This window comes from Bubalus bubalis, chromosome 22, assembly GCF_019923935.1.
Source record: "Bubalus bubalis isolate 160015118507 breed Murrah chromosome 22, NDDB_SH_1, whole genome shotgun sequence".
NCBI lineage: Eukaryota > Metazoa > Chordata > Mammalia > Artiodactyla > Bovidae > Bubalus > Bubalus bubalis.
The window spans coordinates 12,457,139-12,484,868 of record NC_059178.1 but is presented as its reverse complement, the minus strand read 5'-3'; the positions used below and the strand labels follow the sequence as shown (position 1 = coordinate 12,484,868).

Below are 27,730 nucleotides of genomic sequence, written 5' to 3'. Positions count from 1 at the left end.
GCAAAGAACTTGAAAGCAGGTAAAACAGGAAGATGGTAAGTGATCAGAGGCTGAGTGACGGGGGACCAGCTTTCAGCGCTCCCACAGCTCAGAGGCAGGCAGGGACCACCCGAGCCCCAGCCTCCTCTCCAAGCGAGGCCCGCTCTGCAGCCCCTCAGATCTGACCCTGCCCAAGACCAAAGCTTGAGTTCTTCTGGCCGCTTGATTCCAAGTCTGTCTGTTTCCCAGTCTCCCCCTTGTAAACGCTGCACCCCTGACCTGCCTCCTTAGCCTCGAGCCCGTCTGTCCCCTTCTCTGGTGGCTTCCGGATGCACTGGCCTCCCTCCCTTCCAGGCAACCAAAGGAGACACACTGAGGCCTTGGGGCTCTGGCGACAACTCCTGCCTGGGCCACTCCCCTTGGCCCTCTGCAGCCTGAGTCTCCAATGCCGGCTCCCTTCCACGCACCCCCACCCCCGCCGACACCCCCGCCTCTGCCTGCTCCCTCCTCACTTTCCTCCCTGGCCTCGTCCACTGCCTCTGTGCCTACTGCACCTGCCAGGGCTCTTTCCCATGTTTCTGTGTTCACGTCCTCTGCACCCTCTAGCACTGAGCTCCCCTCAATGGCAGAGTCACAACCGATCACCCATAACCCCCCCCTGACCAGCACCGGCAAGTCTTCAAATAACTGTGACATGCACACATCACAGGAGGAGTAATGACATGAAGCTCATGAAGTGGAAAATGGAATCAGACCTTCTAGAAGAAATAGGATTTCCTGGTGATTGCCTCGTCTTTATTTGAGCAAAACGATCTGAAAATCAACTAATTAAAAGACTCACTGGAGCTACTAACAGTGCTTGCATGCCGGGCATGACTCCTATGTATCGCCACATAGTAACTCATTTTATTCTCATGTGCATCCTAGGCAACCCCATGTCACAGATAAAGTAAAAGGCTTATAAAAATTGCTAACTGGCACAAGGGCACAAAGCTAGCATGGGCCGAGCCAGGATCCCTGCCCAGGGAGGCTGGATCCAGAGCCAGTGGTCCAACCACTGGACCAGGCACTAGCTCTCAGGGTAAGTGGCTCCCCCCTCACCTCCCATCAGTGCCTCATTCCCACGGAGGGAAGCCTCCTGCGTCCGCCACCCCACTGGGAAGATTCTCCTCTCAGCCACCTGGGATCTCTCAGCTGGGCACGTGTGTGTACTGTGCCACCCATTCAGCAGCTGCATGGTTTAGACCTTCACATACGTCACCATCTCTAGTCAGTTCATGAAACTCTTTGCAACCCTATGGACTGTAGCCAGTCTTCTCTGTCCATGCGATTCTCCCGGCAAGAACACTGGAGTGGGTAGTATTCTTGCTTGGAGAATTCCATGGACACAAGAGCCTGGCGGCTACGATCCACAGAGTCACAAAGAGTCGGACACGACTGAAGTGACTTGGCCCGCACATACGGCACCATCTACAGCACCAAAAAGGACCCCGGGAGCTCAGATGCGCCACCGTGCAGGACACACTCGAGCTACAGTGTAGCGTCCATCCCTGTCCAGTGGAGCCTGGCGCACCCACACTCTGGGCTATACTCACGGTTTCATCTTCCAGTCGGAGCTGGAGGCTCTTGTCCCCCTCCTTGTAGTCCTTGGTTAATTCAGCAGAGCGCCACACCTCATCGGGGTCAGGGATCCAGACCCTTGTGTACTGAAAGAGTAAAACAAAAGAAGCTTAGACGATGAGACAAGCTTCCAGGTGTGCTCTCTACCAGGGACCCTCAGGAGAACATTTAAAGCCATCTCCACACATTTTCCTCCCTTCTCATCTCAAGATACAAGGTGATCCCATACCAGGACGACAGACAAATGATAACTCACTGGATTGGTAACAGAAGACACCTTCAAGATCCTATGAGAATATTACAGATCAATAAAATTCTAATTCTAGCAGGGAATGCCAAGCCTACAGTTTGTTCTATCCAGAGTTTAGTTTGTTCTACCCAGAGTTTTACACCATCTCAAAAGGTGCTACAAAATATCTATGTCAGAGGGAGCACCTAGTGACCTGCAAATAAAAGCATAAAATGACACGTGCAAAACCCAACAAGATAGTGTAGCAAGTCCTCAGAGCCTGGGAATCTCTGCTTTAGTATTTTGCATTCAGGGTCAAAGCTATTTTCCTGCAGAGGTGAAAGAAAGTGGTCAGCAAATTGAAACTGTGTTAATATATTCCTGAGTTGTCAGCAACCTCATTTTAGCTGTGCATTCTTTAAACCACAAACATATCCCCAAATCTCACCCATCCTCCCCCAGCCACCGCCTGCATTGGGGATCCGCAAGGTCATTAAGCTGCCCAGATACAGGCGGGGAAGAATGCAGCCAGTCCCTGCGAGTGGGAGGCACTGTCAATGGCACTCGGGGGCCCTGGCCCTGACCGCACATTAGAGTCACCTGGGAGCCTTGGAAAGACCAGGTCTGGGCCCACCTCAGGCCCTGCAGTCCAAGTCTGAGGGGACCTGAAAGCTCCAAGGTGAGAGTGAAGTGCAGCCGGGAGAAGCAGGGTCTGCCGCACCGGACGGCAGCCTTTGGATCTCCCAGTGACATCACCTTCGGCAACACACGCCTGCCATCTGTCAGACACATCTCTCAGTATTTGCCTCACCGGCATGTGATTTCCACGGGGCCTGTTTGGTTGAGAAGCTGTGTGCATGAGTACACACCCTCCCTCCATATATATATACATCCTATATATATATACATCCTATATATCAGATCAGTCACTCAGTCGTGTCTGACTCTTTGTGACCCCATGAATCACAGCACACCAGGCCTCCCTATCCATCACCAACACCCGGAATTCACTCAGACTCACGTCCATCGAGTCAGTGATGCCATCCAGCCATCTCATCCTCTGTCGTCCCCTTCTCCTCCTGCCCCCAATCCCTCCCAGCATCAGAGTCTTTTCCAATGAGTCAACTCTTCGCATGAGGTGGCCAAAGTACTGGAGTTTCAGCTTTCGCATCATTCCTTCCAAAGAAATCCCAGGGCTGATCTCCTTCAGAATGGACTGGTTGGATCTCCTTGCAGTCCAAGGGACTCTTGAGAGTCTTCTCCAACACGACAGTTCAAAAGCATCAATTCTTCGGCGCTCAGCTTCCTTCACAGTCCAACTCTCACATCCATACATGACCACAGGAAAAACCATAGCCTTGACTAGGCAAAGTAATGTCTCTGCTTTTGAATATGCTATCTAGGTTGGTCATAACTTTCCTTCCAAGGAGTAAGCGTCTTTTAATTTCATGGCTGCAGTCACCATCTGTAGTGATTTTGGAGCCCAGAAAAATAAAGTCTGACACAGTTTCCACTGTTTCCCCATCTATTTCCCATGAAGTGGTGGGACCGGATGCCATGACCTTTGTTTTCTGAATGTTGAGCTTTAAGCCAACTTTTTCACTCTCCACTTTCACTTTCATCAAGAAGCTTTTGAGTTCCTCTTCACTTTCTGCCATAAGGGTGGTGTCATCTGCATATCTGAGGTGATTGATATTTCTCCCGGCAATCTTGATTCCAGCTTGTGTTTCTTCCAGTCCAGCGTTTCTCATGATGTACTCTGCATATAAGTTAAATAAACTTATATATATATATCCATCATATATATATATATAGGAGATGCAAGAGATATAGCTTCAGTCCCTGGGTCAGGAAGATCCCCTGGAGGAGGAAATGGCAACCCACTCCAGTATTCTTGCCTGGAGAATCCTATGGACAGAGGAGCCTAGCAGGCTACAGTCCATGGGATCACAACGAGTCGGACATGACTGAGCATGCACACACACACACACGTGTGCACGTGTGTGTGTGTATACATATGTATGTATATATGTATGTCTGACATACATATGTGTGTGTGTGTGTGTGTGTGTGTGTGTATGTCACAGGATATTTTTAGCAAACCTGAAATAATAGCTCTTAAGACCAAGGACCAGCCAGAATGTGTGCCTGGGTCAGCATCACCCACCTCCCTCATGGACAGACAGCAAAGCTCCCTGTGGGCACTCGGGTGCTGACTTGATTTGGGTCCTGCTTTTTTTTTTTTTTTTTTTTAATACAGCATTCTTCTCCAGGTGATCACTGACCTTTTGAAAAAGCAAGCCCCAGCCTCTGCTACACTTGTCTATAATTCACTATCAAGGAGTGAAAGTCTTGAGGCAAGAAACTCAGAATACACAGTTAATAGGAAAGCAAACCACCAATTTGTATCACTGATACCCCAGCTCTGGGTACAAAGCCAAAGCTGTCCTTTGGCTTTTATAATGAATCAAGTTCACAGAATCTTCTCTCCACCTCCGAACCTGGCCTAGAGCAAGATATTACTGTACCTTTAGAGGAATATACTATAGAGCTTTATAGCATCTGAGTGCTATGGAATAAGACACGAAGAAAACTGAGGTATCTGCCATCAACATTTCTCTTCCCTCGGGTGTTCTAACTTACCTCGTCCTCTGCCATTTAAGCCTGCCATCCATCCAGCTGCAGAGACCTGTAAGTTCCTGTCCCCCAGCTTCAGGACTTCCCTGAGCCCCACTACAGCCCCCGTCCCTGAGTGAGGCTGCCAGGATGTCCCCTCCAGTCGGAGGCAGGGCAGCACACCCCAAAGGCTCTAACTCACAGCTTAGTCTCCACTTAGTGTAAAACAGCCCTGGGAGAGGCTGAAGATAAAGTGACAAACGACAAGAGGGGGCAAATGCTGCCAGAGAGCGAGTGGCGGTAATGAGCTGTGGACATGGTCAAGCTGGGTGATGGACTGGAAGCCACAGCCCGCACGGGGCTCCTCTACCTTAACCCTGCTGTCCATGTGCCTCGCACAGGACAGTGCACCGTGCGCAGTGGCGGGGACCCTCACTGCCTGGCCCTTCTGCTGTTTAGTTCTTGCTCTGGGAGGGTCCGCTTACCTTTCCACTTCCATAAATCTTCTCTAAGTAGAATGGAAACACCTGGTAGGCGGACAATTGTCGTTTACATTTTCCGATACCCACAGAATCTTCGACTGAGCATCGAAGAATTGATGCTTTTTTATTGTGGGGTTGGAGAAGACTCTTGAGAATCCCTTGGACTGCAAGGAGATCAAACCAGTCCATCCTAAAGGAAATCAATCCTGAATATTCAGTGGAAGGACTGATGCTGAAGTTCCAATACTTTGGCCACGTGATGTAAAGAGCTGACTCATTGGAAAAGACCCTGATGCGGGAATGATTGAAGACAAAAGGAGAAGGCGGCAACAGAGGATAAGATGGTCAGAGAGCATCACCGACCCCATGGACATGAATGTGAGCAAACTTCAGGAAACAGTGGAGGACAGAGAAGCCTGGTGTCCATGGGGTCACAGAGTTGGATACAACTTAGCAACTGAAGAACAGCAACAACAGAAGCTAACACAGCATCAGGGGCATAAGGGGACCCTAACAATACTTCAGCTCCTTGCTACTCCAAGGGAGGACCTCAGCCGCACCACTGCCTGGGAGCTTGTCAGAGATGCATAATCTCACACCCAGGGCTAAGAATAGGCTCATCCAGCACCTGCTGTTCTGCCCCTGCCTATGACCTCAGTCTTCCCTGCCTTGGTACACAGGCCAGACTACAGCCTGGGCCGAACGCAGTGTGCCAACTGTTTGTATATAGCCCATGAGTTAAGAATGGTCTTTAAGTGGTATGGCTGAGGTGGTGGGGGGGGGGGGAATCAAAAGAATCATAATCACATGCTAACGCGTGAAAACTGTGTGTCAGATTCTGGTGTCCATAAAGTTTTATTGGAACACGACACAGTCTACTTAATGCTGCCCGTGGCTGCTTCCCCATATCAGTGACGGCTGTGCCACAGGCCCTACGGCCCCAAAACCTAACCTATTTGCTCTCTGGCCCTTTGCAGAAAAGGTTCGCTGCCCCCGACCTTTGAACACACCGTTTCCTCAGCCTAGAATGTCCCTTCCCCTCTGTCCACGTGGGCAGAGTCCAAGCTCCAGCGCTGTCTCCCCACTGAATCCTTCCTTCTCTGTGCCTGCAGAGGCAGCCCTTCCCAATGCTGGGCTGCAGCAACCAGCGCTTCTTGCATCAACCTTTTTTATGCTTTTGCAATTGTTTTCTTTCACGTCAGTTTCCTCTTACTACTTCAAGGTCCCTCAGATACACCATCAGGCATCTTTGTATCCCTAGCATGTAGGAGATGCTCTGGAAATGTCTACTGAGATGGGAATCGGTGGAGAGACTTGAGTGGACAGACATGTGGGATCTAAAAACAGTACAAATGAGTGTCTTTGCAAAACAGAGATAGACTCACAAACACAGAAAACAAACTTACAGTTCCCAATGGGGAATGAAGGGAGGGATAAACTGGGAGGCTCAGATTTACAGATGCACTGCCATATATAAAATAAACAAGGATTTACTGTGTAGCACAGAGTGCAAGACTCAATATCTTGTAATAAACTATAATGGAAAAATTGAAAAACAACATACATATAGACACATATGTATAATCAAGTCACTTTGTTATACACCTGAAACTAAGATGTTACTGTAAATTAACTACACTTCAATTTAAAATAAAAGGCCTTGAGGGAAGAAGACAGATGAGATCTGAGCTGTGGAGATGGAAAGAATTTGTCAGGGAAGGGTTTCCTTTGCAGTAGTGAAAAGGTTTGGTAACTGGATAGACAAGCTGGTTGCACAACATCGTGAATGTACCAAATGCTACTGGACTGTCCACTTAACAGTTAATCTTGTGTGATATGAATTTCACCCTAATTTAAACAACAAAAGCGGTTTGGGTCGCACATGGTGCACACAGCATCCTGTACCCCTCTCTCCTGACAGGGGTACTCGCTTCTCACCTCTGGGAAAGCAGTAACATCAAATATCTTCTCTTAACAGAAAGCCATCATTTCTATGAGCCAGATAGAAACTTCCTAGAACCAAGCTTCTGTGCTGCCTTTTCATTTTTTTCTCACCTTCAAGGAATTCCTTCCAACAAATCCGACCTCTACAGCTTTCCTGGAGGCAGCAGATTGTAGGGAAGACAAGCGCCCTCACCTAGCCCAATTACAGGACTACTCCATTTGTCACTATGCTGTTTGAACAATGCTTAATTCCATCATATCAAAGTAAACAAAATAACGTCTGACCTAGTTGTTAAAGAAAAACTGCTTTTTCTTTTGGAAAGAGCCCTGTGTATTATCCGGAGAAGGCAGATGCTCCGTGAAATGAAATGCATTAGTACCTAGAACATGTGCTCCAAGCGCAAGTTCATTCCCCCATCTCTGCAGGCCGCACAGAGGCAGCTCCCTCACCCTGGAGGGACTGGCTGCCTCCGAAAACTGTGTTCAACCCTGGTCACACAGAAGAATCACCTGGGGAGCTTTTAGCGCATCTCCAGCTAGGCAGCCCCTCAGGCTAATTACATCACACTCCGGAGGGGGGCAACCAGGCAGTGATTTTTAAAGCTCCCCAGATGCGCCCCGTGTGCAGGCAGGTCTGAAAAACCAGTAGTCCTTGGAGTTTACTTTGGTAACTGATATGCAGGGCTGAACAGACCCCCACGTGCCCAGAGGCCTCTCCCCACTGGCCTGTGGTTGAACGTGAAATTTCAGCCTGAGGATTCTTCACCCTGAGCGAAAGCACCATCTGCAGAAAGCCCCAGCAAAAATGTGAATACAGTACAGAGAGGAGTATGGTATTTACCCACCAATTATCATGCAGTGCAGTCCTGAAACAGTCTGGTGTCGTTTAGGGGCTTTCTGAAGAGCTCCAGTACCACAGTCCTCTGTGTCTCGGTGCAGAAAAGAATTCAGTGCGAGACAAAGTGATACAAAAGCGATTCGTCAGAAGAGGACGCTTGTGAGGCTTGCGAGCAGGGTTGCGGGGTGGGTGGGCAGTGAAGGGGTGCCATGCCCTGAGAACTTAGTGGGCTATCAAAGGAAGAGTGGGGAGGTGGAGAACTTCTCTGTCTCTCTTGAGTAAAGTCATGCTTCCATCATCAGCTCCTCCTCCAGGTTGAGCAGGGGAGTTTTCTTGTCCCTACATGGTCAAGCTCAGAGGTAAAGAACCTGCCTGCCAGTACAGGAGATGCGAGTTTGATCCCTGGGTCGAGAAGATCGCCTGGAGAAAGAAATGGCAACCCACTCCAGTATGCTTGTCTGGAAAATTCCATGGATAGAGGAGCCTGCTGGGCTATAGTCCATGGAGTCACAAAGAATCAGAAATGACTTGGTGACTCAACAGCAGCAGCAACATGGTCAAGCTAGTCCCACGATTTTTCTTCAATGTGTGCAAAGAGCGTGTCCTAGGGATCCTTAGCTGACTGGGCTCACTGGGCACGCTGTAGGTCCCATGCCGCCACTGTGTTAGTGTTTGGGGGCATGTCTCGTGCTTCTGTTGCATGATTCTGTTGCTAAGCGAGCCTGCTTGGTTTTGTGGTTAAGCAGACCTGCTTTCCTGGAGTAATCATTAACTTACAGGGTCTCTCATATTTTTTCTACTTACAGTCCCCTAGTGGGATTAACTATTGAATCACCTGCTTTATCCCTTGACTCTGTCCCTATCAGTATTGTGCATAAGTGTGCAGGCTCCAGAGCTAGACAGTCTGGCTAAGAATTCCAGCCACCACTCATTAGCATGGGTGAGGTGATGAACGGGCCCGAGCCTTGGCTTTCTCAGCTGTACAACGTGGGTAAACATTGGCCCTACCTCATGAAGCATCCTAAGAATGAGAGGAGACCCCACAGTATGGACATGGTAAGCATTAAGCAGTAGTGACGATGGGGAGGCACTGAGCCATCTAGCAGGCAGGATCCTCATGGGATTCCACAGGCGATTAGGGGAAGGAAACCAACCCAAGGTGTTCCATGTTACTAGGAACCTTTAGGTGCCCCGCAAATCATCACACATAGGTGACCTTCAAATCAGTAACTGGGTCTAGACTACTCCAGCCTCAAAACCTGAGAGGAGTGATTCTCAACGCTGGCTGACATTAAAGAATTACCTGCAGGTCTTAAAAAAAAACAAACAATGCCCACGTCCCACACTTGAATAATTAAGATTAAGTCTGAGGGTAGGGCCCAAGCACTGTACTTTATTTTTTTAAAAAGCTTTCTAAGTGATGCACATGCCATCAGAGTTAAATTCACTGTTTCAGAGTGAGCCTCAGAGCCAAAGTGGACTTGAGGGAAAAGAGAATAGGAACACTGAAAACACTCACCCCACAGAATTATCAACAATGCCACCTCCATAATCTTACACTAATAGAAGTCATTTAATCATTTCATCCTCGTTTAAAAAAAAAATAAGATGAGTAAGGCTGGCACTAATATTTCATAATGAAGAAACTTGAGGGTAAAATATACTGGACAATTTATCAAAGTTCACAGTGAAAGAGCTGAGTTCAGGGCAGAACCAGAGAGAAGGTCTCAGACTCTAAGTCCTCCTCTGTCTCCACTCCCCAGCCCCCTCACCAACCCCCCATTCCTCCCACCCTGAAGGAGTACTGGCTGTTTTACAGCAGCCCAGGTCCCACTGAGTATGTATTTTGTACAAAGTGTCTTATAATTACACATGAAGAAAATGCAAATACCCATTCATAATGACATGCCAAGTGAAACCACTAGGCAGTCTTAGAGTTAAGAATCAGACTGAAGTGCTGGCCACAATGTGGTCTTGACTAGAAGCAAAGCAGTCTGGGCACAGACTCCTGGGGATGGATGAGAGGGGACCCCAAGCCTAACCTGGGGATTGATCAGATAAACTGCCTGTCCATTTCTACCGTGTTTAGAGGACAAAGAGCAGGCACACTGCTGGCTTTATTCACGGCTGTACCCCAGCACTGATGTGATGTCACGGTTAGCAGGCACTTAAACCTCGGCTCTATGATTGGAAGAGGGGCTCTGGTTGTGGGTGGGAAGGGGAGTCCTTTTGATAAAACAGAGAAACTGGGCAACAGATTTACTCAGGGTGTGATTTTGTTCTGGAACTCATTAGATAAGATGCAAGATCAAGTTGGTCAACTTCCATCCCTCGAGGAGCACAGAAGCCTCCCTATTTCTCCATAGAGGACCAGTCAGAGACCCAGCCCAGAGAGGTGCTTCCCCGCCCTGAAGTGAGTCAGCGGACAGGCCGAGGGTGTCAAGGGAAAACACAGAAGTGAAAAGGCAGGGAGGTGAGACCTGGGACTCAGATGCCGCCCAAGGCAGGAAGGCTCACACACAGCTAAAGGGCAGCAGGTTGCTCCCCCAAGCTCGCCTGGAACCCACATCCAGCTACATGGTGCAGGAGGGCAGGCTGAGAACCACGGTGCCAAGAGACTACAAAACCCTCTAGGCCACAAACACGTGTCTCTCGTTTAAAAATGGGGCTATTCACAGCTCAGTTCTTTAGTGAGGTCAGGAAGACACCTAAATGCTTCTCCAAATGTCACAAGTGATGTCCTCTGTGGGTGCAGGTGTCCATTTTGAAACTTCTCTTGCTAAAGCAACAGTTCTCGGAGGGGGAGGAGAGACCACACACTTCCCTGAGCCAATGTCTTCATTTCAGCACCATCGCAAGAGCAGTTTCCCCAGTGGTGTGGAGCTTGGCAGGGGACTGCCACGTTGTAGCAACTATGATGATATCTTACCCCAGTGCCCTTGTAGCAGGAAGTGGGTCACACTTCATTCTTTTGCATCTGAAGAGTCCGGAGGACAAAGACTGGGCCTTTTGCCCCATCTGAGCAGAACCTCCCACAATCCTCTGTATGTCTATTGAAGTTTGAAGATCATGTTCATGGACCCAGACAAGAACTGCACCCTGAACCCAGTGGCGATGATTAGTCCCCCAAATCTGGGGTCTGAACTCAGAGCATCCCCATCAGTATGTTGCTGGACATCTTCCCTTCCCATTGGCTGGGCTCCCCCGATGGGAGACAGGCGAGCAGGAGGAGAAGCTGCAGGTACCAAGTATTATTATTAGCCTCAACCCCCATCACAGGCCCAGTTTCTTCATCTGTAAAGTAGAGAAATACCTTCTGTATTACAGTTGCCGTTGAGATTAAATGAAATCGTGTACATGGAACATTTAGCACAGCACGGTGGATATAGTCACTGTGGCAGGAATTTGGGCCCTGGGATGGAGACACAGAGAGCTCCCTGTGGAGAGCACAGACACGCCAAGTAATCAATCCCAGCAGAACACGTGCACAGGCTTCTCACTGCGGTGGCTTCTCCTGTTGCCAAGCACAGGCTCTAGGGCACGCGGGCTTCAGCAGTTGTGGTGCAGGGGCTTAGTTGTTGCACTTCCCGGGCTCCAGAGCACAGGCTCAACAGTTGTGGCGCCTGGGCCTGGTCACTCTGAGGCTTGGGATCCTCCCAGGCCAGGGATCGAACCTGTGTCTCCTGCATTGGCAGGTGGACTCTTTACCGCTCAGCCACCAGGGAGCCTGGCAAGCTGCTTTTGTAAGCCTGCAATGTTAAATCTATTTAACCTGCTACTAAAGGAACCACAAAAGATGTACTCAAAGCTCGTACATTTCACGCAGCTAAATACATGTCTGAATCCTATCAAGAAGCTAAAACTTTTTTGGAATTTCACTTCCAGTAACCTGACTACAGCTCCTGGACTGTGGACTCTCCCTGTGCAGGGCAATTTAGTATGTGATTAAACAGTCCATAGTCATATTACAAATCTTTAAGTCATTTAAGACAGATCTCCGGAGCACCCTATCTTCATTTCCACCTAAGCTCTTTGAAACACCTCAACGTTTAAAATCCGTGTATGAAGCCATCATTGGGCAGTTGTTCTCCTCTTTCCAGCAGGTACCTACTCCTGACTCCACAATCGAAGACTTCTATATTGTTTTCCCCAAAAAAAACAGTCTATAATTAGTTTGCATTCACCACAATGCTTATTAGCAAGTCACAGTCCTAGAAATACTCACCAAGGCAAAGTACGTTTGCTTCCATTTTATAAAAAATTTAAACCCTGTTCCATTAGTAGACTGCTTCAAGCAATCAAAACCAGCACTGACTAAAGGCATTACCCCTAAGCTAGCTTCTGCAAACAGAACTTCACTGATCAAAAGGAAGTAACTGAGAATGTGTTAGGAAACCACTCTTTTCTGAAGAAAACTTCTGCTCTTGCTTTGTCTTTAAGAGATCATCTATCTTAGAATTTAAATACCTTATATACTCATATTCGGGACTCCAGCCGGCTCCCAATCTTCCTTCCCCAGGATAAAGCATGTTGCCCTTCCCATCACCTGTATTTAAACACTTCATCTTTGAGGCTAATTCAGTAAATATTCTTCACCTGGGACATGTCCCCCATAAGCTACAAGGCCCCCCGACCAGAACACAGACTCTATTCATTCATCCACCAGTATTTACGGAACACCTGCCACATGACAGGCACTGTGTGAGGTGCTGGGACAAAGAGAAACAGACGTGTCCCTATCTTCAAGGACATTAGACAGTATTATGCAATTAGTCTACTGCAATAGTCCTAACTGCTTGGACAGCACAGACATTCACAGCATGTGGCTGTGTGACCTAACTTAGTCTGAGTCATTGGGAAAGACTTCGTTGAAAGAGCAAGATTCAAACTGAATCCTAGATGGACAAGGAGTTGGCTAGGCATACCGAGGAGGGAGGGGTGTTCCAGGATGAGAGTTTATCTGTGTGACAAGCCCGGAGCAGGAAGGAATAGTGCTCGCCGGAGGGCAAAAGATGGCCAATCTGGGTGGGACACAGGACAGGAGGAAAGAACTCAAAATGATGCTGGGGAGAGATGCAGGAGGGGCTGGGGAGCCTCACTTAGATTTTGTGTATTATCCTGGACTGCCAGGGATGTGTCTCTCTCTTTCTTTTAATATTAAAGAAGATGTAGGGCTTCCCCTATGGCTCAGCGGTAAAGAATCTGCCTGCAAGGCAGGAGCCACAGGAGATATGGGTTCAATCCCTGGGCCAGGAAGATCCCCTGGAGGAGAGCATGGCAACCCACTCCAGTATTCCTGCCTGGAGAATCCTACGGACAGAGGAGCCTGGTGGGTTCTTGGTCCTTGGGGTCACAAAGAGCTGGACATGACTGAAGCAACTTAGCATACACACACTCACACACAAAGATCTAGGTGTCACACATAAGAGGGAAGAAGAAACAGAAGGAGGACTAGACACATGGACTAGATCAGGTCAATATGAGCAGGAAGTCTCTCATTTGTTTATTTTTGCTTGTTTCCCTCACCTAAAGAGACATATCCAAAAAAAAAAAATATATATATATATATATATATATATATATATATATATATATATATATATTGCTAAGACCAATCTCCAGGAATGTACTATGTTTTCTTCCAAAAGTTTTATGGTTTCAGGTCTTTGATTTATGTCTTTAACCCATTTGGAATTTATTTTTGTGCATGGTATGACACCAAAATAAAAAACTTTTGCACAGAGAAGAAAACTATCAACAAAGTGAAAAAGCCACGTACTGAATAGGAGAAAACATTTGCACACAATATATCAAATAAGGCAGAGGTCTCAACCTCCAGGATCTAGTGTCTGATGATCTGAGCTGAAGCTGCTATAATAATAGAAATAAAGTGCAAATAAATGTAATGCACTAGAATCATCCTGAGACCACCCCACGCCATAGTCCACGGGAAAACTGTCTTCCACAAAGCCAGTCCCTGGTGCCAAAAAGGTTGGGGAATCACTGCAATAAAGTATTAATATCCAAAATATACCAAGAACTCATACAACTCAACATCAGAAAAGCAACCAAGTTAAAACATGGGCAGAGGGTCTAAATAGTCATTTTCCCAAGGAGGACATACAGATGAATGACGGGCACATGAAAAGATGCTCAGCATCATTGACCTTTGAGGAAACGTGAACCAAAGCCACAGTGAGGTATCACCTCACATCTGTCAAAATGGCTATCATCAAAAGAGACAACAAATAGCAAATGCTGTCAACAACTTACAAAGAAGAACTCCACGTGTGCTACAGTGGGAATGTAAACTGGGGCAGGCACTGTGGAAAACAGTGGACATGCCTCAAAAAATTAAAAACAAGATTACCATATGATCCAGCAGTTCTACTCCTGGGTATCTATCCAAAGAAAATGAAAACACTAATTCAAAAAGGTAAGTGAGCCCCTCTGTTCACTGCAGCAGTGCTTACAATAGTCAGGACACAGAAGCATCCTAAGGGCCTCCAACAGATGAATGGATAAAGAAAATATGCTGTATATATAAATACACACACACACACAACGAAATCTCACTCAGCCACAAAAAGAACGAAATCTTGCCATCTGCAACAAGATGGGTGGACCTAAAGAACATTATGCTAAATAAGACACAGAAAGACCAACACTGTATGATTTCACTTATATGTGGAATCTAAAAAACAAAGCATATGAACAAACAAAACAAAAATAGCATTATAGACACAAAGAACAAACAGGTGGTTACCAGAGGGGAAGGGATGGGGGCAGGGGAGGAAAGAAACAGGTGAGGGAGATTAAGAGACATAAACTTCCAGGTGCAAAATAAATGAGTCACAGGAATGAAATGTACAATGTGGAGACTAGTCAATAACTGTAATATCTTTGTATAGTGACAGACTGTATCTACACTTATTGCTGATCATTTTGAAATGTATAGAAATATGGAATCACTATATTATATGACAGGAACTAACAGTGTTGCAGGTCAATCACACTTCAGAAACAAATTCATAGAAAATTTAGAGATTAGATTTGTGGTTACCGGAGCAGGGGGAGTTGAGGGGAGAGGGAGTTGAATGAAGGCAGTCACCCAGCAGGAACTTTCAGTTAGAAGTCCTAGAGATATAATGTACAACATAACACTGCTGTATGCTACATATGAAAGTTGTTAATACAGTAAAACCTAAGAGTTCTCAGCACAAGAAAAAAAGTTTTCTACATCTTTGATTTTGTGTCTATGAGATGATGGATGTTCATCAAACTTATTGTGATAATCACTTCATGATGTATGTAAGTCAAAGGATTATGCTGTATACCCTAAACTCATACAGTGCTGTATGGCAACTATATCTCAATAATAACTGGAAGAAAAAGGGAGATATACAAGGAAAAAGAATCCTCCACATGGGAATGTAGTTAAATCTGCCAATGTGCATGCTCCCAGGCCTTTCTCTCTGTTCTCAGGTGAGCACCCACGATAAGCACAGAATCCACATCCTGTGTGGATGGCAACTCTAGAACTCCATGAACATTTGATGAACTCCAGATAAGCTGTCCTTGAAATTCTACCCCTGGGTGTTCCTATTACTTCACTCACTCAGTACTTCCTCACTCCATCCTGCTAAACTGCTGTGTCCACCATACTCTTTTTTAGTGATACACTTATTCAGCTTTTGAATCTTCTTTCTTCGTGTTTTATTTTATTCCATTCTCAACCACACTTCCCAGCCTATTCACTATATTTTGCCATGCGGAGTTTATTTGGAGTTTCAGAGAGCTGAGTGGAAAAGTCTGACACTAAGGATGAAGAGAGGCTGTTCAATCTGGTATATTAGCAAATAGGTGCAGTAATAGCATCTGAAGTTCTTAGACCTCAGAAATTGAGGCACGAGGGAAAAACTGTTCCAGAACCAGCACATGCACACTGAGTAGCAGCCAGGAAACTGACTGATTTTAGAGCCGGGAAACTGTCGGTTTCTGCTGTTTAAGTCACCATTAACCAAAGCCCGGAAAGTGATGCCTTTGCTTTCCACCCTTTGCTTTCCTCTTGGTGCTGAGACGAATCACTGGTCGGCCACCATCAATAACGCATCCTGCCTATTTAGAACTGAATCACTCTTCGGAGGGTTCTATCCGCTGTTAACATCAAACAAATCTGCTGTCGAATAGCCAGCGAGTCTCTCGCATGATCCAACTCATGTCCTCTAGGTCGAAGGATTGCATTTTAGGGACCAATTTGAATGTAGTATATTTTATACTAAAATGTCACTTCTGGTCCAGTCAAAAAGTGAGTGCAGCTTGAAAGAATTGCTGACCTGGCCCTGTGTGTTACTAACCAGAGAAGACATAGGAGACTTTTTAAAAAGGAGCCAAGGACAGATGTGCCGTGAAATGCCTCCTTTATATGCTCTATTCTTAGTGGTAATGAGTGGAAATGGTTCGTTTCAAGTTTCAAATGAAAGAATATGGGCCATCTTCTCAATCCAAAACTCTTCCCTGCCTCCCTGTGACGAAAAACAATTTGAGGAGCAGGTATGAGATGACCAAGGGAGTGGTCCTTCTTGCTCAAGCTGCACATGGGCGCTCTATTGCTGGAGCTAATTTTGGATGTACAAGTGGAAGCCTTTGCCTGCTGCCACCTCAACTCACCTGAGCGGCCTTAATACACCGTCAGGTGAGCGGCACTGCTTCACAAGGCTGTTGCTGAGAGCCTGCTGCTATTAATAGCCCACAGGGGAGGGTGGCAAAGAAGTGCTCCACTCCTGCCGGCGCTCGGCTCCGTACCAAGTAAACCGCAAGCGTGTTCTAGAAAAGTTATATATACAACATTTCTGAAGTGGAAACCTTTTCATTCTAGAGTCACTTAGAAACTCGGAGGCAACGTGAGTGAGTCTCATCCTTCAGCAAAATTCTCACTTGGATGCAAATGTCTTACATGCTAGAAAACCAGTAAGCGTTTGGCAAAAGCTTTAGAGGATGAATGGTTGGTTGAAATAGGTGTGCACCCCTACTGTAACAGGTACGCATCCCAGGTCTTAAAGCAGGTACACATGCAAGGTGCTCAATCATCCAGGTTCTGGACAAAGCCTGAGTCACACTGTATTCTTTCCAGTATCACTTAGGGATTAAAATGGGGATGTATCCCAGGTCTAAATCTCTAGTCCATCCCAGTGGCTCCAATCACGTCCCTGGTTCCAGGCCTTCCTGGAGACCCAGCCCAGCATAGAGGGGGCCTGGGGAAACGTCACAACTGGAAACTACCAAACCTCAAACAAGGTGAGTGATGCAAGCAGTCCTCACCTTAAATGAAGTGAAAGTGTACAAAAGGAGAGAAAAGCCATCACCCTGGTTCTGGACGCAAGCGGAGTCATACTTGTTCTTCCCAAGACAACCCAGAGCACAGAGCTGGGAACGTCCAGCAAAAGGCACTTGCGTCTGACGTGGACACTGTGTTGGTCTGGGAGGCAGGGTACCCAGGGGCCCGGGCCTCCCTCAGCAACCAAACAGCAAAACCTTCTTGGACAAGTCATTCAAATTCTCCAGGCCTTGTTTTTTTCAATACATAGGTTGAACGTAAAAAGTACCTAACACTATGCTTGCACTTATCATTCCCTCACCTTCCTGCTTCCCAGTAGAGGGCTGCTTTTGGTAAAAATCGTTTCATAGCAACCTCCAATGCAGGAGATGTGTTCAATCCCTGGGTTGAAACTATACCCTGGAGGAGAAAATGGCAACCCACTCCAGTATTCTTGCCTGGAATATGCCATGGACAGAGGAGCCTGGCGGGCTACAGTCCATGGGGCCGCAGAGCTGGACACCGTTAGTGATTAAACCACCACCACCACCAATACATCCAGGGAAACATCATGGTTTGTGGTTCAACAGAAAGGCCTTCCTCTGATCACGGAGACTACAGGAGCCCATCAGTTCAATGCTTTGTCTGTTTTTAGATAACTAAAGTTCTCTCCTTATTTAGCGAAGGAGGCAAACAAGGCCCCCAGAAAAGTCAGTGCCCAGCCCTAGAGCACACTGCTCTCCAGGGTTGTGTCCTAAGAACCAATAGGCAACCAACAGGTGGAACATGAAAAGTTTCCTGGTAAAAGATAATCACGAGATTTTTAAAACAGACCACTTACTCACTAGCCCTTCCCTCCCCTGCTGTATTCACCAGCTGCCTCTGTTTAACACGGAACCTTCAGATTTTGGTTGACGCTTAGCTCGAGAGTCTGTTTTACTGCTGATAGAAGGATGAAGAACAGCATCATGTTATAACAGAGTTCCACTGTGGACAGCTGAGACGTTAATCACCAAAAGGCCAGCAATCGTCTCCCTGCCAAACGCCAACATCCCGTCTCCCATTGAAGGGCTTCAAGAGCTTCATGGAGTCCGGCCTCAGCCTCCATGAGTCCACAGCTGGCCGAGGCATCCGCGATCTCCTCCCCCGCCTTCGTGTCCTGCGTGAGCTCCAGCCCACTGCCCTCACTCCTGAGCATGTGCATCGAGAAACGACTGTGCATGTGGACAGTGCCCTGCTGCTCTCAAAGGGCTTCCACAAGTGTGAAGTCTTAGAATTCCACAAGAGAGGCACGCGGGTGGCCTAGACACATTCCACAGCTGAAGCACACTGAGATCCAGGGATGTTAAGGGACTTGGCCAACTCAGGCCCCTGAACAAGAACTGACCCATCCACAGGGCTGACTCCCAGCCAGGGCTCCTTCCACCCTCCAAGCTGTTCCCAATGTTCGAAGCTTAAGTAAGGAATCCCAATTCAGGCTCAATGCCGTTTGTTCAGGCGCCTAGGACAGGCCAGGCACGGCTGACAGCTCCCTTGATCCAGCTCATCCTCTCAATTCCGGCTCTGCTGCCTCAGTTCAGGACCTCCAACTTTCATGCGAAATATTACAATCTACTGTTAACTAGTCTGCAATGATCTAGCCCGAAATCTCAACAGTGCCAAAGTTGAGAACGCTTGTTCTAGAGTTATCATCCGTTTTATAAATAATCATCTATCTTATTTGGCTGTGTCCGATCTTCGTTGCAACTTGCGGGCTCTTAAGCTCTTGCGGCTCAGTAGCTGCCGCCATAGGCTTAGCTGCCCTGTGGCGTATGGGAGCTTAGTTCCCTGACCCGGGACTGAACCTGTGTCTCCTGCATTGCAAGGCAGATTCTTAACCACTGGACCAGCAGGGAAGTCCCTTGAGTTATCATCCTTAAAAAATATACCCTTCACCCCTCATGAAACCATTCCCCTGCTTGAAAATGTTCATGCTGTTTACAGGATAAAGTTCATATTCAGATGGTTCACAATCTGGGCCCACACCCCTGACCCTCCCCCACACCATTTCCGCACTCCAGCCTCACTAACCTTGCGTTTCCAAATACTTCCAGAGCTTTAATGTCTGTGTGCCTTTGCTCTGCCTTTTCCTCCGCCTCAAACGTCTTCCTCCTTTCCCCCACCCTCCCCACTGCTGTTCGCCTTTAAGGTCCGGCTTAAATTTTAACTCTTCTGGTTGAGTCTTTTTTGCTCCTTTGACCTGAGTGTGGTCCCCTCTCTCCCTTTAACTGTACTACATTCACCTGCATAGATGTTTCTTTTCCCTCCAGAGTAGGAATAAAACGTCATTTATCTTCTTTGCTAGCCACATAGGATACAGGACCTGGAAGCTATTTCAGCACGTGCTGGATGAACGGACGGACCTGAGCATTGTAGCTGCCTGCTTCTCACAGCAAGAAACTAGAGCCTCTCCCCCACCAGAAACGCTAAATATAGTCCTATCTCAAAGACTTCAGCTCAGGGCCGTGGCCAGCCTGAGCACATCTGGGCAGGAACGACTCTGTCTCGAATCCCAGCGCGGAGGTCTAATGACACCGTATGTCTCTTGGTAGCGTTAGCACAGCCGCAGGTCCTGCAACTTCTTAGGTCTTATCTGCCAGAACTCCTGCTTCTGTGGGAATTTCTCAGCCCTGCAGGTTAGAAAACTCTGATGCAATGAGTGTGTCAAAGAAACACACCCCTCTGTGTTTCTCTAAAGATAAAGGGAAGAACGCCAGGAGCAGGATCCTTAGCACAGGTCTCCCCGCTGCAGGGGAGCGTCCAAGGGACATTCCATGAAGTCCCAGACTCCCAAACCCTGTCTGTTAACAAAGGACAGATCAACAGCTGATGTCTGGAACACACTGCATCACACAGGCTACCGATCCATCCTCCACCACAAGGAACCAGCAATCCCTACCAGGCTAGGTCTAAAGGGAAAGAGAAGTAACTAGAAGTCATCTAGGTCCCCGTGGAACCACCCTACCCTGTTAATTCTACGGAGACTCCCTTCAAAACCTCTCTGTAGGCTCCGGAAAACACCTGCTCAGTTCTGCAGGAGCAGATGCAATGAAGAAAGGGTGTGCTGCGGCCGCCCCAGGCAAAATACGGTGCCCACACAGGCTGTAGCTCCTATAACCAGAAACCATTAATAAAGGAAAGAAGGGTAGCTAGTGCCTGGCATTTGCCCATGTCCTGGGAGAAAAGAGGAAAGCAGCCACAGTCCAGCAAGGCTCTTCCAAGCTTCGGGGACTCAGCCCAAAGTCTGTGGAGCATCGTAAATGAGTGGGAGCGCCACACAGCGGACGTAGGCAACGACCGTGAACAGTGAACAACCTGCTGTTCAGGGAGTGTGGACTTAGAGGAGGCCGGAAATGGGAACTGGTGGTCAGAAGACGGGTCCCAGTCCTGTCACTAACTGCTGTGTGACCCTGGACAAGCCGAGTGCCCCCCATCTCCAGGAAGGCCCACTTCTGCCTCAGTTTTCTCATTTGTAATGGTGACTGCAGCCATGATATTAAAAGACGCTGGCTCCTTGGAAGAAAAGCTATGACCAACCTAGATAGCACATTAAAAAGCAGAGACATTACTTTGCTGACAAAGGTCCATCTAGTCAAAGCTATGGTTTTTCCAGTAGTCATGTATGGATGTGAGAGTTGGACTGTAAAGAAAGCTGAGCAGTCAAGAATTGATACTTTTGAACTGCAGTGTTGGAGGAGACTCTTGAGAGTCCCTTGGACTGCAAGGAGATCAAACCAGTCAATCCTAAAGGAAATCAGTCCTGAATATTCATTGGAAGGACTGATGCTGAAGCTGAAGCTCTGATATTTTGGCCACCTGATGCGAAGAACCGACTCATTGGAAAAGACCCTGATGCTGGGAAAGATTGAAGGTGGGAGGAGAAGGCAGGATGACAGAGGATGAGATGGTTGGATGGCATCACCGACTCAAGGGACACGAGTTTGAGTAAGCTCCGGGAGTTGGTGATGGACAGGGGAGCCTGGCATGCTGCAGTCCATGGGGTCTCAAAGAGTCGGACACGAATGAGCAACTAAATTGAATTAAGTAACTGCCTGTGTGATCTCACAAGGGCATCAAAGGAGAATAAATCCAGATATTAAACCCCTCCCATGAGCAGAAGTTGACACTGCCAGGTATGTGGTAGGAAGGAAATCTTCTAAGGCACATTTTTGCCCTTGGAGAGCTAACAGCACAGTGAAGCAGACAAAGCATTAAAAAAGGCAATATTCATCATCAATTAAAGGTTAAGTGGCAGGAAACAGAGTTCCTAGAAATCAGCACAGGGTTAAAGGAGTAAGTGGGACCCATCTGGGAGACGTTGGAATGGGAGCTCTGTTTGGTTGGAAGTTCCAGGAGGAGTCCCTGAAGAGAACTTGACCTACATGACCAGAAGCAGGCATGGGGACAGGGCTGATAGTCCAGACAAGGCCATCAGCTAGGCTGAAGCTAGGGACTTGTGGGCAGGAATGGTGGGAGGGAAGTTCAAAGGGCAGGCCAGAGTCCAGCAGATACTTAATTCCTAGCCAAGGGGTTCTCACCTGATCCTTCAGCCAGAAGCAGCCAGAGGAAGAGTGAGTAGTTGGGTGGTGACTATCAGAGTAGATTTATAGCTACCAAGCATTATACAAATGCTAATTGTCATCATTGCTATTCTTAGCACCCAGCACCAAAGCCCAGCACCCACCATGCAGAGGGTTTCCAGATGGCAGAAGAAAAACATTAAAAGACAGACCGGTGAATAATTTATATCAATTTAATCACTTAACAATACTCCGCACCCAGAGGAACCAGCAAGATAAAAGCCAAGAACCTCTGGAAGCCAAGCAACCAAATCAAACCAAGGTGTGCTCAGAATGAAAAGTCTCCCACTACGTGAACACGCTGTTCAAAGGCAGGTTTCCAAAACAACAGAGCTTTGCTGACCACACTCCTGGTCCTCCTCCTTCCAGGCCTCTTCACTGTGGAGTTCACTGCTCCTCTCCTCCACCCACCTGTAAACGGCTCCCTCCCCCCAACACACACGCACGCATGTGTGCACACACACACATGCATGCACACACAAACACAGACCCTCTGAAGTGACCCTGCACCTGCAACTCTCATGTAAGTAACAGTCCACGGAGATCTGGAGTCACATGCCCAACTTAATGTCTTTGTTTTGGTATCTAACATGTATATTAAACGTTAAAAAGACCAAACTGAACTCCAGAATCCTAGCCTACCCCCCCACACCCCCACAACCTGTTTCTTTCCTAGTGTTTCCTGTCTCAGAAAATGACACCTCAATCCACTTGCTTGCTAAGCCTAAAGCACATCCACACTCAACCCATCAGCAAGTCCATCAGCTCTGCCTCCAAAAGATGCCCTGATCTGACGCTTCCCATCTCTCTCCCTCCGCCTCTCCCCTCCCTCCCCTGGACCAGGCCTGCCCCCTTTCACCTGGTCTCTGCTTCGACCCTCAATCTTCACCAACCCCTCACGAAACATCAGGCAGAGTACTTCTTTGAAAAAGTATATGAGATGCCACTCCCTGGCTTAAAATCTTCCAGCACATTAAGAATAGAATCTGAATTTCTTATTGAAGCTGTTGAACGCTGCCTGTCTTCACAGCCCGCCCCTTCCCACCCCAGCACACTGATCCAGCCTCCTGTTCTTTCCCTGGGGCCTGTGACTTTGCCACCCTGCAGTCCTTCCCCCACACGGCTCTGCCTCATCATATAACTTTCAGCTTAAGTATCACCTTTCTACAGAGCCTTTCCTGAACAATTAATTTAGAAACAGGCCCTGTTTATCACTTTCTACCATACCCCCTCTATTGTATTTTCCTCACAGTATTTATCTGAAATACTTATCATTCCTCTGTTGCCTGTGGCAGACTCATAAATGTAGCAGTAAACAAAATAGACAGGTCTCTAACCTCCTGCAGCTCACATCTCTAGCGCCAATAGTGCCTGATACAGGACAGGTACTCAGGTGTTTGCAGAGGAACCCAAACTGAGCTACAAACCATGTGTATTGCATGGCTTTGTCTCTGAAGGACACAGGAGCATTCTTGTTGACCTTGCGCCAGTGCTAATGTTCAGAGAGGAAGGAGTTCTCTGGACTCCATGGATCTGGGGAGATAGGAAACATACAGGCTAGAGAAGCAGGGAGACCTCTCAGGTGCAGGCCAGGACACGGAGGAAGCCAAGTGGTAAGCATCTCCTGCAGAGTGAAGAGCAAGGTGAGGACGGCTGACCCAGAGGAGCAGTATCGCTGTTTCTAAGCGTGGATCCACCTAGCACCTCCCTTCTCCACAGCTGCAGAAAGAAAGGGACCAACTGTTCTATCAGAACGCCAAGTCAGCCATCTCCACAGGTAATGTTTTAGCCACTGTGATTTAATCCTCATTAACTCCTCCAACGAAGCACTAGACATCTCATTTCTATAAATGCTGGGGGCTGCAGCCCACTGAAGGTGTGTCTCTCTGTCCAAGGCCAGGCAGCAAAGGCTTGGATCCCAGGATGTCCGAGGACCCTCCCTTTCTACCTAAGACAGACCAAGAGCTCTAGGTCTTGGATTCAAGAAAGCAGGTGACAAAGGGGGAGGGGCGAACACACGACAGGAAGCCCCTGCTGCTGCGGCTGCTGCTAAGTCGCTTCAGTCGTGTCCGACTCTGACAGGAAGCCCCAGGCCCCTCTAAACAATCTGTGACACTCAATTAAGACTGAGGAGACGAGCTTTTGTCCATAATACGAGTAAGGAGCCTGAAACCTGGGCCAGTGACTTCTGGCTTCCAGCTTTCCTTCCTGCCCACATCACCTCGTTTTTAGAGATAAAGACCAGTGGCAACTTGAGGCTCTACCCATAAATGAACATCAGGCTGGGGCAGGCCACGCTGTGGGACCATCAGAAGGGCTGGATTTTGGTTCAGCAAGTCTGACTTCAAACTGCACTCTGCATCCAAGGACACCTCAAGGATAACCTCTGTTAACCCTCCACTGATGCCGCCTAGATGAGCTCATGATTTTTTAAAAAAAAATCGTATCAGATAAAGCCACAGCTGTGAGGGCAACCAGAAGGAAGGGTGGGCAGGATGTTTTCTCTAATTGCAGAAGATGTGCCAAAGAGAGCCCTCACCCAGATCCTGAGCCCACTCACTGCTAAGGGAAAGCGCTCAGGATGAAGCCAAGACCCTGCTCTGGCTGTGGGAACTGAAAGGAAAATGAACCTGATCAAGGGCTTAGGCACTCAAGGAGGCAGCAATGGACACACCGTGTTCCCTCCCAACACCCTGAGGGTGAGGGGCGCCAGAAACCAGAGCGGTGTAACCGGAAGTCAAGAGATATGACCAGGAATCAAGAGGTATGACTTGCCTCAGTAGGATGGAGGCAAAAGGAAGGAGGGAAAGGAGCAGAAGGAGGGGCGAAGAGGGAAGAGGAATAAAAAGGAAATCAGAAAAAAAAGGGGGGGATATTAAATCCTAGCAATGGTGTACTGGATAACTGCTGCCTCCTCCTTTCCAGTCAGAATTGATAAATACGGGTCAAGATTACAGTGAGCTAGTTCAGGGATCCAAGTACTCAGACGTTAATAGCCTTCTGCAGTAAAGAAATGAAAAAGCAAGGCGACCAGGGACCCAATCCAGCGCAGTCCGCTTCTAAGGGCATCCATGTGTCCAGCTTTGTCCACCGGTCCACATTCATTTCTGTATCATTTCAGTTTTCCCCAAAATCTTTCATCAGAATTCACATCCCAGGAAAAAGAGGCTTAGCCCGTGGCCTCCTTTCCTCCACAGAATGCTGCCACGCTCGCCCAGGCTCGAGAAGCTAGAGGGAGCAGAAACCACCTGTGCATCCCCTGGGACCAATCACCATCTTCCTCTCCCGCCTAAAAGCCAGAAGCGCTGCCGGGTCAGAGCCCTCCTCACATCTGCCCTCTCTGCAGCCTGAGGATAGAGAAATCTCCTTCACTTTTAAATGCCTGCCAGTCTCACTGGCCCTGGAGGGCATGGATAGATGCCCCCAAGAATGGCTGCCACCTTTTCTGTACAGACATTCACCACTCCCCCAGGTCCACGGGGACGCCAGGCCTTCAGGGAGCTGGCATCAAGATAAGGCATGCGACAGACGTGAACCTCAGAGATCAGTTACACTGAGATCAGATCTCAGTGTATCAGACCTCAGTGGGCTTCATCTGTAGAATGCGTCTATCAGGATCAGACTAAATCTGGAGCAAAGCATTTGCTACTTCACCCCTGGGCAATGGTCCTGCTGGGGAGTCTCCGAAGGTACGCCTGTCCTCGACTCTGCCCGTGTGAGCCCACGCTAGGGCAGCCGATACCATGCAGCATCTCAGCAAGCCCCTGGGAGCAGCCTGACACCACAGAGGTTTGCTTTTAGTGACAAGGTCAACCAGGTTAACTACCCACAGTTAACTGCCTATTACAGACTGAATGCTTGTGCCCCTCGCCAAAGTCATGGTAAGTCCTAACACCAATGTGGTGGTATCTGGAGGTTGGGCCTTTGGGAGATGACCGTGCAGCCCTCATGAGTGGGACCAGCACTCATATTAAAGAGGCCCCTGAAGAGCACTCCCTGGCCCTTCCACCCTGTGAGGCCGCAGCAGGAAAACTGCTCCTCAGCCTAGAAGCAGTCCCTCACTAGACACTAGAACCTGCCGGAGCCATGATCTGGGACTTCCAGCCTCCAGAACTGACATCCAGTGCGTCCTGTTTAAGCCACCCGGTCTATAGTATCCGTCACAGCAACCCCAAAGGGCCAAGACACTGCCCTCCCTCCCAGGCTCTGCATCGAGGCTCAAGGAGGAAAGCTGGGAGGGCGCGGAGAGGACCCGACGCCCTTGCCTCTCAGGGAGACCATCACAGCACCCACCGCCATCTGAGCAGCTGCCAGAGAGCCTCTCCTGACTGCCACGCCCACGTCTCCACCTGTCCTTTAAAAGCTCTTCCTGTACACGTTGCTCCAAAGCGGACATTTTCATAAAAACAGACGGGGAAGCTAATGACAACCTGCCCCACAAGCTGCCCCCAAGAGTCTCGCCACCCACAGGCCATCCGGCTTCAGTGGCCATCCAGCGCGTCTCCTGAAATACCGGGTGTCAGGATCAGTATTAGAATCAGACCATGGGACAAAGGACACACTGAAAAAAAATGCTACTTCAGCAAGATCTTCACTGGAATTGCACTAAATAACACCATTTATCCTAAGATGGTAAAGAACCCGCCTGCAATGTGGAAGACCTGGGTTCGGTCCCTGGGTCAGGAAGATCCCCTGGAGAAGAGAATGGCAACCCGCTCTGGTATTCTTGCCTGGAGAATCCCACGGACAGAGAGGCCTGACAGACCTAACAGTCCGTGGGGTCACAAAGAGTCAGACACAACTGAGCAACTAACACACATATGAATATACTAGGTGCAAACCATTGTGAAAAATACTAGAATGAGCCCAATTTGTATGATAAGAACACATCACACCAGGCGTGGGGGCACAGCCCTCCCAGTCAATGTGATGAGGTCCCCCACAGAAAGGAGGAGGGTGTCCGAGATGTCTTTGGTCACGAGTCTCTTATCTGTCCATCCTACTCTGTCCAAGGGCCTACATTTCAAGTTGGTGTTTCTTTAAGACACTGAATTTGATCATCAATCGACTTCCCTGTGGCTCAGACAGTAAGGAATGTGCCTGCAATGCGGGAGACCCACGTTCGATCCCTGGGTCAGGAAGATCCCCCGGAGAAGGAAATGGCAACCCACTCCAGTATTCTTGCCTGGTGAATCGCATGGACAGAGGAGCCTGGTGGCCTCTAGTCAATGGGGTTGCAAAGAGTCGGACACGACTGACACTTTCACTTTCGATCATCAATGACCAAAAATTGATCAGGAGATGGGAGCTAAGAAAAATATTCTCATGCAACAACCCATGGCGAGCAAAACTTGGAAGAAACTTCTGCATCGCCTGGGACTCAAGCCCACCTTCTGAGACAGCACCGCCCTGAGCTCTAAGGGGCGGCACCAGCACCCCCTCTGCACCCCCACCTTTCAACAGGCCGACAAAGCCAGCATGGACGGCAGCCTCTCCGGCGGTCCCCTCCACCGAGCCAGCTGCCCTGGGGGTACTCTCTCCTAACCCGAGCTCCCAGGGAACTGGCTGGCAGTGCTGGGTAAAGATGACCTGGCTCCACCACCTCAGGGACCCTCCAGCCCATTCTCCCCAGTGGGATGATCCTCAACTCCTGGGAAAACAAACACTTGGTATTTTTAAATAACTTGCCAACAGCCAACAAAGGCTAACTGATGGCTCAGGGTGCTGCCAACTAACTCATACACTCTACACACAGATGAATCATTCTCCAGTTACTGTTAGGTGGTGGGAAACGGGGAAAAAACCAGGAGAGAACAGCTGCATTGTGAAGGTGTACAAGCCCCACACGGTAGTAACATACAAGAGCTCTCTCCCAAACAGCAGATCGCTGTGCTTTGGGGCTGGCTTAGGGGTTTGCTTCTGCTTTGTTCTCCATCACAGTACACAAATCATGTGTCCTGGGGTATAAAGACCCATATGCGGAAAAAAATGTTATTTCTGGGCTTTTTTTTTTTCAGTGCAAGTAACACTTCATATTACAATTCACACTTGGCAACCTTCTTTATCTTCCCGTCTGTTGTGTAAGCT

The 27,730-nt window shown here is 48.3% G+C and overlaps 1 protein-coding gene across 2 annotated transcripts in view; it reads right to left on the bottom strand.

Moving 5' to 3' along the window:
* Window positions 1-27,730, bottom strand: part of MYO5B (myosin VB) — a 331,025-nt gene that overhangs the window by 193,309 nt on the left and 109,986 nt on the right. For both annotated transcript variants that reach the window (XM_025273190.3, XM_025273191.3), the window contains exon 2: window positions 1,575-1,685. In XM_025273190.3, coding sequence (XP_025128975.3) covers window positions 1,575-1,685 — 111 coding nt within the window. The remainder of the gene's footprint in view (window positions 1-1,574; window positions 1,686-27,730) is intronic.